The following is a 14,494-nucleotide window of genomic DNA, read 5'->3' as shown; positions in this document are numbered from 1 at the left end:
TGTATATTCTCATGGGAAGCATACTCCAGTATTCGAAATGGTATCCAGACGCCGTGCCGATATATACACAAAACGAAACGCCACTTATGCACCATCCCGAACATCACCAAATCGCGCACTGACGGCTCCTCACTTATTCAACCTCCTCATCCTCTCCGGATCCCTCCACCACCTACACTCCACCATCCTAATCCCCGCCCTCTCCTCCTCCATAACCACACCACCCCTCTCCTCGCTCCCCACCGCCAACTCGCCACTCCCTACCCCCCAATACCGATCCCAAACCGGCGCACCCTCCACTGCGTACTTATTCGGATCGCCGCTAACGATAAAACTCGCATAATAGCTACTATAAATCTCCGAAATATCTGGGGACTCGACGTCCGTGACGCCGTTGAAATATGGCGCGTCTGAGGCGTGCGGAACGCCCATGTGTGCAGACGCATAGTTGGGCGTGTTGAAACGCGCCTTGTAGACCGGTGCACCGGCTGCGGCGAGCAGGCGTGCTGTTTCCTGCACGGGGCAGATGTATGAGTAGTCGCCATAGGCGGCACCGATGCGCTCGAATTGCGTGGATTGGAAGGCGCCGGTGTGGTCGGCGTAGGGGCCTGTTCCATTCGAAGGGTCAGGATATAGGGCGTCTAGATCAGCAAGGTCGTCGTCCGTAAGGCCAGGCAGCATGTTCGCAACAAAAGCGGTGAATTCTTCGCCGGTAGACAGATTCTTGGGCGCGAAGAACTTTCCTTCGTCGGTCGTGGAGGAGATGAGGGTCGGAATCTTGTAGAAGGTGCCGTCTTCGCCGGATTTGGAACCGCGCTTCTCGAGAAGCGGGCCGGGTGAGGCGGGTTGCCAGGGCCATGTGATGTTGTATTTCGAGTCCTTGAAGACGGTTTTGGAAATGTATTGAATCGATGAGACTGACGCATTTCGAAGGCACGAGAGCGCTTCGGAGTTGGGCGAGATGGGGCAGTCGAGATAGTCCATGAAGCGCTGAAACTGGCGCTCGTAAAGCGGGTATGTCGCCGCAGGAAAAGACCTTGCCGTCGGTGCCCCGGAGGCTAGAATCGCCTGGCTGAACAGCTTCTTTCCCTCGTCATCGCCATAGTTGTGGAAGAGATGGATGCCGACGGAATGCGCGCCCGCGCTCTGTCCACCTAGCGTAATTCGTTCGGGGTCCCCTCCAAAGTACGAGACGTACTTTTGCGTAAACTCTAACAACATCCTCTGGTCCCTCACACCTAGGTTCAGCAACCCCTCCTCTTCAAACAACTTGCTCGGCAGGCTCCCTAAAGCACCTATCCGGTACTGCACCGTAACAACGATAAGCGGCTCCTGGCTCTTTGCGACGAAAGTCGCGCCATCAAAACTCTTCCCACTTCCCTCAACAAACGCGCCGCCATGCAGGAAAACGAAGACCGGAAGTTTTGCCCCGTCCTGAATCCCAGCCGGACGATACAGGTTGAAGGTCAAACAAGCCTCGGAATGTGTTGTCGGGTTGGACCAGGCCTGGACGCATATCGGACCGTAATCGGTTGCGTCTTTCGTCCCGTTGAACGGCTCGGGCCAGTCAGGAGGCGCAAATCGGCTTTCGTTCACTGGCTGCCTGGAATACTCCACACCCAGCCATGCATCCACGGGTTCCTCAAAGGTCATCTTCCGGTTCAAGCTCGTAAGCACTCTCACCCCCTTAAACGTGCTATACCCTGGAAGAGCAACGAGAAGCGGCGTGCTAGGAACCTCTAGTACTGGGCCGCTCGGTCTGAACGCAAATCGCAATAATAAAACAAGCCCTAGAAGCGCCAAAAGCAATGCGACGACAGCGACACGCTTCCAATTCCTCCTTAGGAACCCCGGATAACGTTTCCGGAATCCCACGTGCTCGCGCGGACTCTCATCCACGGGTAATAGGGGCTCGTCAATGCTGCCATCCGGCGGGGAAGCATCGTCGGTAGTGGTGGGGCTCTCCGCTCGGCGCGGCGTGGCCGCCATGGCGGCAGAAGCAGCGGAGCCGTAGTCCAGGGAGGTTGGGCGAGGATAGCGAGCACGTCGTTGATGGATTTGTGATGGCGAAGACATGGCAGATATCTTGGGACGGTTCTTAGGTGTCGCACTTTCCCCTGGTCAGCGCTTAACCGGTTTTGGCGTGGCTTAGCAGAAAGCTTGTCTGGGCCAGAACGTGGGCCTTGCGCGTTGGATTCCTCCGCGGGATTGGTTCCTGATATGTTGGATGGAGGATCGCAAGAAATCCTTCATTTTGGCTGTTACGGAGAGATTAAAAGTGAAGGGTCTTGGCTGGGGCGTAGTTTGCATGTGTACGAAGGCCGATCGATCCGTGCCAAGAAGTGTTCGATCTCTAAACCCCATTGGGCTCCCCGCGGCTGTTCACTGACCCCTTGTCATGACGCGCGTTTGGAACAGGATGAAAAGGCTGAGATACACGTGGCAGATATTGAAACATTCACATCACGGTGCTCCTCCAATTGGGCACTTCCCGCCAGCACCGACCTTGGGAGCTCATTAGTTCCCAGCCAGTTCCTTCTCCACCGCATCCGCCATCTCCCCCAATGTATCAAACTTCCAATCCCACACCGGATCCTCCCTATTTCCCATGATCGCCCCAGGCCTATATATCCAGCACGACTTCAACCCTATCTCCTTGCTCGGATGATGGTCATGGAACTGGCTTTGCGCCGTCTGCAGCACCTGCTCTTTCTCTACGCCGAATCGTTCCTTCACCTCTTTAAGCATGTACTCAAAGTTCTTGAGGTCGGGCTTGTACGACCCGATATCTTGCGCCGTGAGCGCGGCGTCGAATTGGAAGCCTTGCAGCGGTCCGGCGTTCGACGCAGAGAAGGAAGTATTGTCGACGTTGGAGAGGACGACGAGTTTGTAGACTTTCGATAGCCGTTTCAGTGCCTCGACCGTGTCCGGAAACACGGGCCACTTCCCCACGCTGTCGCCGAACGCTTTGCTTTCCTCCTTCATTGGCTCCTGCAATCCTAGCTCTTTGCACAGTTTCGGATGGATCGTGGTAAGTAATTCCGAGTAGATCAGCCCGGGATTCGCGCTCTGCTCGGGCGCTTCGAGTACGTGGCAGATCTCCAGGATGTGCTTGGGATCTATGTCAGACTTCCCGGACCTTTCGAGGGACGGCTGGAGCGCGTTGACGACGCCGCGTTCCCAGTCTATCAGCGTCCCGTAGACATCGAAGGAGAGGAGTTTGAAGTCTGTGAGCTTGGCCATGGTTGGTGGGTGATGGAAAATGGGATGTGGTTGAAGCAATAAAAAGGCCGAGGACACAGCGTGAGAAGACGGCGTGAACCTATACTGAAGCAACAAACACGAAAGAAGTCGTCAAAAATGAATTCACACACTGAGGGTCAGTATTTATCTCTTGCGTTGCTGTTGTCTTCGCCCAGAGATCCCAGCCCCACTTCGGCCCGATGACGCACGGAAAGCGCGCCCTGCGTGCTACATCTTGATACTGTGTAATCAAGAGTGTTGTGGAGAGAGACGACAACATACTCGCGACTATTCGATGTGGTCGACATGATTCTCCTAAGAGGTGTGTGATTCGCGCCTTAAACGCCGTAGACGCCAGGCAGGGCGCAATGTAGTCGGCTCATGTGGCGAAGATGACTAAAGCAGACGAAACTGCTCATGAATAGGGCGCACACACGCCCTCTTGTACTTTGCAGTGTTCAACACTGATGGAGAAATTACCCAGCATAGCAAGTATCGGAGCATCAAGACTACACCTTCCGAGCCTCAGACTCCATGACCAAGCCTCTAGACCCTATTGGTAATACGCCACAATATAGGGCCTGCTCCATTTCACTGCCTGATTACATGGCATAATCCAAATTGCCGAGCTTCGTCTCCAACACTTCCTTCGTCAGCCGCCAGAGGTTGAGAGCCACCTTCTCGTCCTTCGCATGCTTGGACACATCCGTGACCTTGCGATCAGGCACGATATACTCGCCCTGGATCTTCTCCTTGACGATATCATCGCTCGTAGCCGTGAATAGCGCCGGTCGGCATCCCTCATCAACCGGATCCTTCATGAGCGGACGGATAGCCTTTACGCTGATCTTACCAAGCGTGCCGTATGCCTCAACAGCCTGGTCTTGTTGATCCGTCTTCACGCCTCCCGGGTGTGTTGCGTTGATCCAGGGCTGGCCCTTCTCGGCGGTAACGGTGCCGAACTGATCGGCTTTGATTCGCTTGACGAGCTCGCGGACGAAGAGGACCTGGGCGAGCTTGGTGCGGTTGTAGAGATTGGTAGCGCCGATGTCTTTATTAATCTCTTCGATCGACTCGAACGAGGCCGACGATGGGCGGTGCAATTCCGACGACTGGAAGACGATACGCGAGTCGGTGGTCTTTTGAAGGACGGGAAGCAGCGTCAGGGCTAGATGGGCCTGTGCGAAGTGGTTGACCTGCATGTGACTGTCTACTCCGTCCTCCGTCTCGTTGTATACGCCGACGCCTAGCCCAGCATTGCAGACGAGCGCATCTAGCCGATCCAGCTCCTTCGCCAGCTGCTTTGCAACCTCGTCCGTTTGTTTGAGCGACTCGAGGTTGCACTTCCGCCACTCCACCTTGCTGGCGTCGCCCCATTTTGCCAACTCTGCCTGTGCTTCATCGGCGTGCTGCTCTTTGTTGGAGAGAAGGTAGATCTTCGCGGGGTTGTGTTGGAGGATGTGCGCGACGATACCGAAGCCAATGCCCGCTGAGCCGCCAGTGACAACGTATACCTAGTGGCTATCAGTAAGCGTTCACGATCGGGTGTACGCCTGCGTACCTTGCCGCTGAGGTCTGGAATATCCTTGTTTGGATCAAACTTGTTGCTTGTCAAAGACATCGTGGTGTAGTTAGGAATCTGTGTCTTGGCGTTCTGCCGAGTTGAGTCAATGGTGACAGTTCTTCGATGTGTCTGCGCTGCAGTGAGTTACAAGTGAGTATGCAAAGAGAACCCACGACACGTCCAAGGCGTGTGCAGTCGTGTCGTCATAATGATCTCGCTGTGGCAGGTTGCCAGTCCAGGAAGGGGCGGTGTGCCATCCATTGAGCGCGCCACGATGTCTTTCTCTAAATATAGCCAACGTCAATGACACTTTTGAGAACGTCGCGACTTTGACGTTATGTGGAGAGAAGACTTTGTTTGAGGATCGCTGAGAATTGGTCGATTCGAAGGGGCCTCGGCACGGCCAATGGTTTTTCCGAGGCCGGTCCGTTCCGCACTTGGCGGAATTTTCCGGATATAACAACCCACGTAACGGCCGCCCTGGAGACCTTCGCAGGTCAGTACAGTCGCACGTATAGTTAGCTATATAAGCTTCTTTGTATCTATATAGCAGGTTCTCAAATCCAGAGAATATTTTACCGCAAGAGGCTGCCTAGCTGCAGCACTCTTAGACGGCGATCTAATTATCCATCTTTGCCTTCCGTCGATTTGATCACCCGGACAGGCTTAAACACTGTATGTGAGCCTGAGACCTACACATTATTGGAACTGAATCTTTGAAGACTGCGGACCTACACGGCACACCCTCACGATGGATGCCCTTCCAGAAGAACTTATTGATAACATCATATCTTTCGTTGACCATCGGTTCACTCTTGCTATCCTCGCTCGCACCTCGAGACAGCTGTACAGACTCGCTACGCCATGGCTATACGGACACGTCACTTTCCCTTCGCAGACGAATCCAGCCGTCTTTTCTACCCGGTTACATCACGTTGCGAGTTTTCTGATACGGCGGCCTGACCTAGCTGCTATTGTAGAAGAAGTCACTGTTGACCAACCCTTGCGACCCGTGGATGAGTTTCGCGTGTTCGACTGTGACGAACTTCTGGACCTTGATGAGGTAGTATCAGTGGCCGTTGATGCTCTAGCAACCAAGGGCATCACCGATAGCTCTATGGTTTACTACTTGCGGCGTAATGGAGATGATGCCTGGCTGGCTCTTCTGCTAGCTCATCTGCCCAATTTAAAGCGCCTGCGCCGGATCGTTCAGATGAGAGCAGGAGACGACTACACGAGGTTCGTAGGACTACCTCCGAGGAAACAGCCATTCACCCCACTCGAGAAGCTTATGCTCGTCGGACCTGTCGGTCTGGGAGGGTCGTTACAATCTGGGCGGCGAGCTATACCTACTAGGACGCTCATGGTAGAGCCAGACGCACCGACTCTAGACGACGACGTCGATATGGAGAGGCGCAGCATGATACATGTTGTGCCGCATTTGCATGCTCTGAAGCCAAAAGCCCTGTACATTTACAACATGTACACGGACGATAACGTGATACCCGACATACCTTTTACTAGGAGCGATCTTGAGAGCATGAAGCGCCGTATGGCTGACACTCCAGAGTGGCTCTGGCTACCTACTAAGCACCTCGAAATGCGGCGGGTATCCCTACAAGACGAGGATGTCTGTACACTCCTCCGTGAGTGCCGCGAGGTGGAAACAATCATCTTCGAGCACGAAGGGAGATCGGATCTGGATATTCGCAGAGTCGCTCTTATGCTAGAGCTGCACAAGGACACCCTGACACGGCTTTTGCTCAACACTTTCAAGAGTTCAGGCACACCCGGGATCGTTTGTCTGCGCGAGCTCACTGCGCTGAAGCATCTCAAAATTGCATCGACGTTCATCGTTGATCCGGGCATGAACATCTCCCGCCTCCTTCCTCCCAACATTACCACGCTCAGTATCGTCAAGCCTCGGCATCAATCTATATTCCTTTGCTCCCCGATTGCTGCCTTCCTAGCCGTGTGGCAGCAGTTCACACCCTATTTGGAGCTCGTTGAACTAGAGGGGTGGTTTGCGCTCACGGGCGTCTATAGAGGCATGGTCCAATGCATATCCGCGGCCGAAGCGTCTGGCGTGGAGCTCCGCATTATCGAAAATGCCGACATAGAATTACCTGGGACCGACATCATCCGTCCGGGCACAGAGGGAGGATGGGGCATGGAGGAAGACGATTACTGGCCCTCAAGATGCAGTCAAACAAAGCGGCGGCCGCCCCAACCTTACGAGCCGAAGAGAAGGCGTCGATTGCTGGATCTCAATGCGCTCAAACGGATAGAAGGGCATGAATTGGCGGCAGTCATTGCACGAGCCTGGGGTGCTAGCCACTCCAGCTAGTCCCAGCCCCAGCAGACCCAGAAGCGACAGTGACAGGCGCATATGGCTTAAGTCATGAGTGGAGTTTTCTGGACTTGAGCAGCACTTTTCGACGTATCCGATCCGGGGATCGGCATTCCGTAGTGAGAGAAATCCTCACGCAGGCCGTGCACGCAGCGAGAAGTCGGGTATAATTTATCACTAGCAGTGAAGCGTGCCGGTAACCCACTTAGTCAACTAATTTGATAGAAGCCAAGATTAAAGGAAGATTCAAGAGGAGTAAGAGGAGAGATACAGAGCGAAGAAAGGCTATGCTGCTCGCGGTCTTGCCTGGACGGAGATCTCCCTAAACAAAGCCTATGCGCAGGGAAACTACCTGGGTAACGAACTGCTACGCCGAACAGAGCTTCTGGAGATAATTCGGACGAGTGCTCTTGCAAAGAGGATCGCATTGCGTCATCTTTACAACCATAATTACCCTCGTCGCTTATTATGGATGCTCTCACGTGGGGGAAGTGAACCCAATGCATGCGCATTTAAGCGAAATGCCACGTCGCTTGCCCCATCATCCCGTTAGAAACTTGGGACCCGATTTTCCTTCCCGAGACTTTCAAATCTATAATCAATCAATCTATGTTTCAATCCAGCAATATTTAAATTAGGTTTCCTCTGGATTGGACAGACACATATTAATATCCGGGCCAAGCTCCGTGTTACCTGGGAATCGGCCTTCCAGAAATATTCTCCCAGTTCTGGAATCCTTGCTCTTGACTTGCCGTTTTCCAACCCGATCCAAAGTCTGCGGAGGCCATAATATGCGGATCTACCGAATTCCATGCCGATGAAAGGGCAGCCACACAAAAGCTCACGCGAAAGGAACGTCGAATAGTTGCGCGGGTGGCCTATAGGCTGTATCAACATACCTGGCCAATCAGAGCACACCGTATAACGCGTATCTGCTTGCTCCTGGGAACTTGTGTAATATGCTTCGCGCTCCTCCTTTTTAATGTGTATGCAAGCTACACAAGACTTCAAACTTGGAATGGAGTTCACTTTAACATCAATCTGGAGCATCAACTGCAATGCCTAAAGTCAAGAACCTCCGTCTATAAATCTGCGCCTTAGTATTCGATGCGGCAACATTGTCGGCGACGAGACCTTCCTACCTTTGAGATTGCCACAAGACGTGAACAATCATGTACTCCGGAACCTTCCTGAGCGCCCTCGCAGCGCTTTCCGCCGTGGCTTCCGCCGGCAAGACGCAGACCGTCACCAACTGGGGTGACAATCCCTCCAAGCTGCCAGGAGTGCTCGTCTATACTCCCGACAAGCTAGCTGCTACGCCAGCTGTTATCCTCGGAGTAAGCTGAAACTACTGCTCTAATATAATTCACGTTTCTAATCCACTGTCAGCTCCATCCCTGCGGCGGCACCGGTCAGATGTACCAACAGATGACCCCGCTCAACTCCTACGCCGACAAACTCGGCTTCGTCGTTATGTACCCGACCTCCAACTCCCAACAAGGCATGAACTGCTGGGACTGCCACACGCAAAAGTCTCTGACGCACGATGGCGGCGGCGACTCGCAGGGCCTGGCAGCAATGGTCAGATGGGCGCTGAAGACGTACAGTGGCGACGAGTCGAAGGTCTTCGTTGTCGGGGGCTCCTCCGGAGCTATGGAGTCCAACGTTCTGGCCGCGACATACCCTGATCTGTTCAAGGGTGCGGCCTCGTACTCTGGTGTGCCAGCTGCTTGCTGGGCTGGGTCTCCGATCTCCACGCCGATGTCCTCCGATCTGTCCTGCCCAATGGGCCAGAAAGCCTCCACGTATTCGGCGCAGAAGTGGGCCGATCTTGCACACGGATGCGACCCCGGCTACAACGGCACGTACCCGAAAATGATGGTAGTCCATGGCACGGCGGATACCGCGGTCACGATCAACAACTTGAAGGCTCAGCTTGACCAGTGGAGCACCGTCCTGGGCGTCTCCTTCTCGAAGAACGTTACCAACGACCCGATCACAAACTGGAAGCGGATTGTCTATGGCGATGGCACGAAGTTGATTGGATTTGAGGTCCAGGGTGGTGGTCACATTCCTGCTTTCCAGGGTGATGCCACCATGAAGTTCTTTGGCCTGATGTAAGATGGAGGTTGAGATCTTTGGTGGAAAGACGTTCCTTGAGGTGCTGTCATATAGCTCATGCACTTCCACACGGTACACTATATATTGCAAAACTTTCTCTGAAATATGAATGTAAAAGGGAGCCTGGGGCCCTTCAGGCTGTGATGCAGCCCTAAAGTTAGTCGGCGTCGGCAGGCCAGCCTGGAAGGTGTTAATTGTAGCCTGGGGACCTTCGGCGGGTAATCCAGTGTCGAAGACGGACGTGCGTTAGACGCATTATCGATGCATAGTTAGACGTTCCCCATACTAATATTCGATACACGTACTGAGAGTATTCTACCGTCCGCCATTCTGAGATGAATTATCGCAACTCAAGACGCGGCGGCGAACTCCCTCTCAAAGAATGCCTCTAGTGTAGCCAAATGAGTTTCATCCCCGCCTTTCCCGCAAGCCTCGGCAGCATTCTTCTTCAACTGCGCCGCAGTCTCCGCCTCGGTCTCATCCCCATAATACCGTCCACCGGATTCCTGAGTGAAGCCGAACATGCGCTTGATGGTCTCCAGCGCGCGGATGCCGTAAATGTCGAGATCCTGCCAGTTGGGAACTTCTTCGAAGCGCGCCTTCTTTCCGGTTACTGTCGCTATCAGCACGCAAACCCGGATGGAGCTATAAAGGGATATGACTCACCCTTCTCAAAGGCTTTTACCGCCTCGTCGAAAGACCGAATGTCACTCACGCCTTGCACAAGCTTTCCATTCCATTTCTCAGGTCCGAGGAAGATCCCATGCACGATGTCGCCGAAGTCGTCCGCAATCGAGATGAAAGGAATGTCTTCTTTGCCGCCCCATCGCGGGACGCGGAAGACGAAGTTACCATCTTCGGATGGGACGAAGGGAAAGCCACCGAATATGGGAGCGAGATCCTGAACGAGGAAGTTTTCGAAGTACCAGCCAGGGCTGGCGGCGACTACGGATTGGAAAGCCCGGGTGGCCCTAGCATACTTCCAGATGGCATTCTTGTCTGCAGGATATTAGCTGAGGCTGTTCTGGAGGTGTCGGAAAAGCATACCGTCGAAAGCGGCGACTGGGACTTTGCCGCCCGTGATCTCCTTCGCACTGTTGAAACCACTGTAAACCAACACCTCAACACCAGCTTCTACAGCCGCATCAACGATGATCTTTCCGAGGTCCACCTCAGTGCGCTTCTCCTCCGGATTCTCGAAGACGGCGTCATCCGAATTAGTGTTGACGAAGACACCCCAGCTGCCCTTGAAGGCCGCGATGAGTGAGTCTTTATCCCAGCCGTCAGCCTGGACCATTTCAATGCCGGAGGCGGAGAGCTTCTGAGCGGAATCCGAGTGCTGGTTACGGGTTATGCCACGAAGGGCAAAGGACTTGTTGGTATTGGCTTGCAGGGATTGGAGAACTGAGGAGCCTTGCGCGCCGGTCGCACCGAAGACGGTGATGAGTTTGGAAGACATGATGAGGACAGTCGAAGGATACGTGGTACGATGGAAGAGTCTAGTTTTGCCGAAAATAGTGTTTCTCGATGGAGGCTATCCGATATGTTGTTGATATTGGCATATCCTCGAACATTGGGGCCATATTTATACTTCTTTCCCTGTTCTTCCTCATGGTGTTACAGTTCTGAACAGCCATGGCTAACGTAATGGCCATAGCCTCAAAATCACTCCGACTCCGCAGCCATCAGCTTCAGCTCTTCTTCGCATGTCTACAGGCATGCCCATGCCAAGCGCAGTCCGCTGGTGCTCAGGTCCACGCGTCCTCACTCTTTGTGCCTTGGCGATCACAAAATCCCGCCCGGTACGAAGCTTGTGCTTCAGAATCGTTCAGCTCCGCTATAGTGATTAGTGAAGAGGGATCGCATTGCTCGTATCGTAGTCGCGGACGAGTCGGAGGACCTCAAAGCTGGGAGGCTTGCGATTGCGTCGTTGCGGAGCTTGGCATCTGCAGCGGAGGAAGATTAGTGATCCTGAACTTTCCATACCATGTGCGTAAATTTCGGCACGCATACCCGGTAGCACGTGACCGAAGCCAAAAAGATCCATCCTATGGATGGATTGAGTTCTGATGTCTGGCTACATAGCTTCGCATACGATAGATTTATCATTTTCGGGAATTCTACGGTAAAATCGAAATGTGGGGAATAGTCGATGACGTATCAATAGCTCCTCATCGGCCCATGTCGCTCCGACTTCCGGGGCTGCTATTTCCGCAAGCGCGTCTCTCCTTCCCCAACCCCACGTCTCTCCATCAACACCGACTTGAGCCTCCGACATCGTCCTAGCCTGCAACAGGTGTTGAATCGCGAACGGATGCCTGTCTGGGATGTCGAAAGCTTGTTAGAGCCTGCAGCGATGACTAGCTCGGCAGCCGCGAAGAAGAAACGCATCCGAGTATGGACGCCTGAAGACCGTGCCGCTCACCGCGTCTTCGAAAAATCTCGCCGTGAAGCATTCAATGATGGCTTGATCGTAAGTGCACGCTCCTAGGAAAAGGACTTTGTCTTTCGCTAACCGTAGCAAGGAACTAGCCCGACAGGTACCTTCATTGGCTGGTACGAGACGTCTCAACAAACACATGATTGTTGAGCACAGCATTGCCCGGCACCAAGCTCAGAGGGAGCTATGTTTATCCGCCGCCCAGGATTTCCGAGCGTTGCTTGCTGAACGGGATGAATTGCTAGCTGAGGTCAATCAGTGGCGATCGGCGAGCGGAGCTACATTTCCGCCAAGGGAAGCTAGGCCCGTAGGGCAGCAGTGCCGGAGCCTACTCGGCGTCGAGAAAGAAACATTCGGAGTTTTCCCGAATGGTTTTGGCGACAATCCACCTGAAGGAGGCTCTGGGGACGACCAGGAGTATGAAGAGGCAGGGTACAACACTGCCGACGATGCAGGAGCATGTCTACCTACTGTAATGGAAATGCCCCCGGATGATCAGCGTATTCAGACGGGTTCCGATGAACCTCTGATCTCCCCTGGCGATCAAATCCACGGTTTGTTTGATATTCCGCCTTCGTCCATCGACGCCGCAAACTCTAGGCTGTGCGCTTTTGAGCGCGCGCCCGGCGGACAATCGCACTTAGATTACGGAAGCTTGCTCAGTCATGACGCTAGCTTCAACGACCATAACGATGCTACCACGATCCTCGAGTCCATGCCACCAATGTCAGGCCCCGACAACAGTTCGTCGCATGGAACCTTTCGATACGATTTACGGAATGGATTTCAGCTTCCCGTGTCTAACGAAATGGCTCCAACGATGCCGCATACCAATTCTATCTATGAGCCGTTCAATCATATGCATCTACAACACGCGCAAGAAGATTTCGATCCACATCCTCCCGTTTTCCTGACCTGAATAATCTTCCACGACTAGGTTTTCCCATTCTAGGTCTGAAGGCCTGTACGGAGCGCAAACCTACAACTCCTTCATCGCCTTCTCAATCTTAGCTCGGCTCTCGTCAATGCCGCCTTGGAACAGCTTCAGCGCAATATCCAGCCTCTCAACAGTAACGGGGTCCTTTTTAATCGCCTTCTCCAGTTCGGCGCCGTTGTTTGCGAGGTAGTCGATATCCGTGCTCGCAAGCTTGCCGTCCCACTCTGCCGATGCCAGAGGATCGATATTAGCCAGCTTCTTCAGGCGTTCCGGAATCGGACCAGCGTCCTTGTAAACGTGCTGAGGCTTGGGCACGCCGGCTCCTGGCTGCTTCGTACCGTCGTATGGGAGCTTCGCTAGCTGCTCAATGCAGGTGTGCGAGATCGTGGCAGAGTGGCAGCCCATCTCGCCTGCGGCCATGGCTTCCTTTGGTGAGATAAAGCTGGAATGGTCAGCCCAGGTTATCTACAAAGCGTTGTCTTCCTACCTCGCGTTCTTCACAAACGGCTGCTCCTTTCCAGTCTCCCTGTACAGGCGCTTGTACGTATCAATGATCTGGACGACGCGGGCCGAATTGGTGTGCTGTGTCGCTGGGTCCTCAACATCTGGCCAGAGGCTGAGATCGTCGTGTGCGCGGGTCTCTGAGATTCCATCAACCACCAATTTTAGCGTTGTTCGCTTCGATTACATACCGTTGTAGTATGGGCTGATGTACAGCATACCAGCCTGGCTGCACGCGATGGCTTGAGCCAAGCTGAACAGAGCGGTACCGAGAGTGCGAATACCCTCAGCCTCTAGTTGCGGGGCCGCATTCAACGCCGGACCAGTGGAAGGAATCTTGATAAAGTATTTCGTTTTCGGAATGCCGGCTCTCTCGAACTCGCGAGCATAAGCACGCGCATGGTCCAACACCGCCTGTGTGTCGTACGCCTTATGGGGGTTGACTTGGAGCGCGACACGGTTCTTGATGTTGTCGATGTTTGCCTTGCATAGGCCCACGGCAATGCGATTGTAGATGGCGAGCCAGCCTTCATTCTTGAGCTCCTTGACCGAGTTCTCGAACAACTCCTTGTTGTCGGGGTGCGACATTTGGATGTTGACCCAGAGGTTGTTGCTCGTCATATCGTAGGGCTTGACGCCGAATTCGCTCGCCATTCTCTTGGAGAAGGCCGGGTCCATCCAGTCAACGTCAACGTTCACTGTGCAGCATCAGCAAATCCGCTCCATCGACCTCTTGAAGCTATTCAGGCGGGTTGGCTTTTTCAATCTACCTCCGGTCCCGGATATGAAAAGTATGCCTCACATTGCTCGTCGAGCTTCTGCAGCCATGATTGCGTCTCGGCGCTTCCCATTTTGGCGGTGTTTGTAATAGCTTGAAAGTCTGGAATCTCGATTTTCGAAGCTCTTGCTCTTGGGGTCTGCCTTCACCCTCCCAGTTTATATAGCAGCATTGGCTGCTTCACCCACGATCACATGGCTCGCATGGCTCGCTGCACACACAGGACACTGCGGAGTCTTATGTGGGTTTCGTCCTCAGTCCCACGTCGTTGGGTTGGCTTGAGACTCCGACGCGTCTTGTCGTAGGCGGAGGTGCAGCGACAGGACACCCAGTCATCCAATAACGATCGCCGTAGCATGAAGTGCTACACGCAGGGCACGGCAGCGTGGCGATGGTGGGCGATGTGCGCACACAGGGCAATGTGGGGTTCGATGACCAAACTCGGCGAATTTTCCGAGACTCCCCGTCCAGAGTAGTTTCCGACCACGAAAGTGACGTGGACTTCTTCTAATGGCACAGATGATAGCAGTCTCGATAAAGGTCTCCGATTTCTTGCATTG

The 14,494-nt window shown here is 53.8% G+C and overlaps 8 protein-coding genes across 8 annotated transcripts; 3 read left to right on the top strand and 5 right to left on the bottom strand.

Annotated features, from left to right (window-relative positions):
* Positions 1-129: 129 nt before the first annotated feature.
* BU26DRAFT_531643 (alpha/beta-hydrolase) lies at positions 130-2,076 on the bottom strand (the record flags this gene model as incomplete). Its single annotated transcript, XM_033831043.1, has 2 exons — positions 130-1,759; positions 1,850-2,076. The coding sequence occupies 2 exons, from the start codon at positions 2,074-2,076 to the stop codon at positions 130-132; spliced, it is 1,857 nt and encodes a 618-aa protein (XP_033683295.1).
* A 432-nt stretch (positions 2,077-2,508) lies between these two features.
* BU26DRAFT_520006 (HAD-like protein) lies at positions 2,509-3,028 on the bottom strand. Its single transcript, XM_033829200.1, has one exon. The coding sequence runs from the start codon at positions 2,983-2,985 to the stop codon at positions 2,518-2,520; it is 468 nt and encodes a 155-aa protein (XP_033683294.1). The 5' UTR covers positions 2,986-3,028; the 3' UTR covers positions 2,509-2,517.
* A 656-nt stretch (positions 3,029-3,684) lies between these two features.
* BU26DRAFT_485850 (NAD(P)-binding protein) lies at positions 3,685-5,154 on the bottom strand. The gene is made up of 2 exons (XM_033825898.1): positions 4,805-5,154; positions 3,685-4,757 (listed from the first exon to the last, which is right to left on the bottom strand). The coding sequence occupies exons 1-2, from the start codon at positions 4,862-4,864 to the stop codon at positions 3,846-3,848; spliced, it is 972 nt and encodes a 323-aa protein (XP_033683293.1). The 5' UTR covers positions 4,865-5,154; the 3' UTR covers positions 3,685-3,845.
* A 41-nt stretch (positions 5,155-5,195) lies between these two features.
* On the top strand, positions 5,196-7,260 carry BU26DRAFT_330844 (uncharacterized protein). Its single transcript, XM_033822182.1, has 2 exons — positions 5,196-5,482; positions 5,530-7,260. Exon 2 carries the CDS (start codon positions 5,559-5,561, stop codon positions 7,152-7,154), a length of 1,596 nt encoding a protein of 531 aa, XP_033683292.1. The 5' UTR covers positions 5,196-5,482; positions 5,530-5,558; the 3' UTR covers positions 7,155-7,260.
* A 1,069-nt stretch (positions 7,261-8,329) lies between these two features.
* Positions 8,330-9,366, top strand: BU26DRAFT_541014 (carbohydrate esterase family 1 protein; the record flags this gene model as incomplete). The annotated part of the gene is made up of 2 exons (XM_033831577.1): positions 8,330-8,494; positions 8,547-9,366. 2 exons carry the CDS (start codon positions 8,330-8,332, stop codon positions 9,276-9,278), a joined length of 897 nt encoding a protein of 298 aa, XP_033683291.1. The 3' UTR covers positions 9,279-9,366.
* Positions 9,367-9,628: 262 nt separating this feature from the next.
* BU26DRAFT_565689 (NAD(P)-binding protein) lies at positions 9,629-10,737 on the bottom strand (the record flags this gene model as incomplete). Its single annotated transcript, XM_033833423.1, has 3 exons — positions 9,629-9,891; positions 9,945-10,277; positions 10,326-10,737. The coding sequence occupies 3 exons, from the start codon at positions 10,735-10,737 to the stop codon at positions 9,629-9,631; spliced, it is 1,008 nt and encodes a 335-aa protein (XP_033683290.1).
* Positions 10,738-11,634: 897 nt separating this feature from the next.
* Positions 11,635-12,637, top strand: BU26DRAFT_565688 (uncharacterized protein; the record flags this gene model as incomplete). Its single annotated transcript, XM_033833422.1, has 2 exons — positions 11,635-11,751; positions 11,804-12,637. 2 exons carry the CDS (start codon positions 11,635-11,637, stop codon positions 12,635-12,637), a joined length of 951 nt encoding a protein of 316 aa, XP_033683289.1.
* Positions 12,638-12,667: 30 nt separating this feature from the next.
* Positions 12,668-14,007, bottom strand: BU26DRAFT_596208 (aldolase; the record flags this gene model as incomplete). Its single annotated transcript, XM_033834966.1, has 4 exons — positions 12,668-13,097; positions 13,143-13,296; positions 13,348-13,854; positions 13,959-14,007. The coding sequence occupies 4 exons, from the start codon at positions 14,005-14,007 to the stop codon at positions 12,698-12,700; spliced, it is 1,110 nt and encodes a 369-aa protein (XP_033683288.1). The 3' UTR covers positions 12,668-12,697.
* Between the last annotated feature and the right edge of the window lie 487 nt (positions 14,008-14,494).

The sequence above is a fragment of the Trematosphaeria pertusa genome (assembly GCF_010094035.1).
Source record: "Trematosphaeria pertusa strain CBS 122368 unplaced genomic scaffold BU26scaffold_8, whole genome shotgun sequence".
Classification (NCBI taxonomy): domain Eukaryota; kingdom Fungi; phylum Ascomycota; class Dothideomycetes; order Pleosporales; family Trematosphaeriaceae; genus Trematosphaeria; species Trematosphaeria pertusa.
The sequence above is the reverse complement of the archived record's forward strand: the minus strand, read 5'-3'. Positions and strand labels throughout refer to the sequence as shown.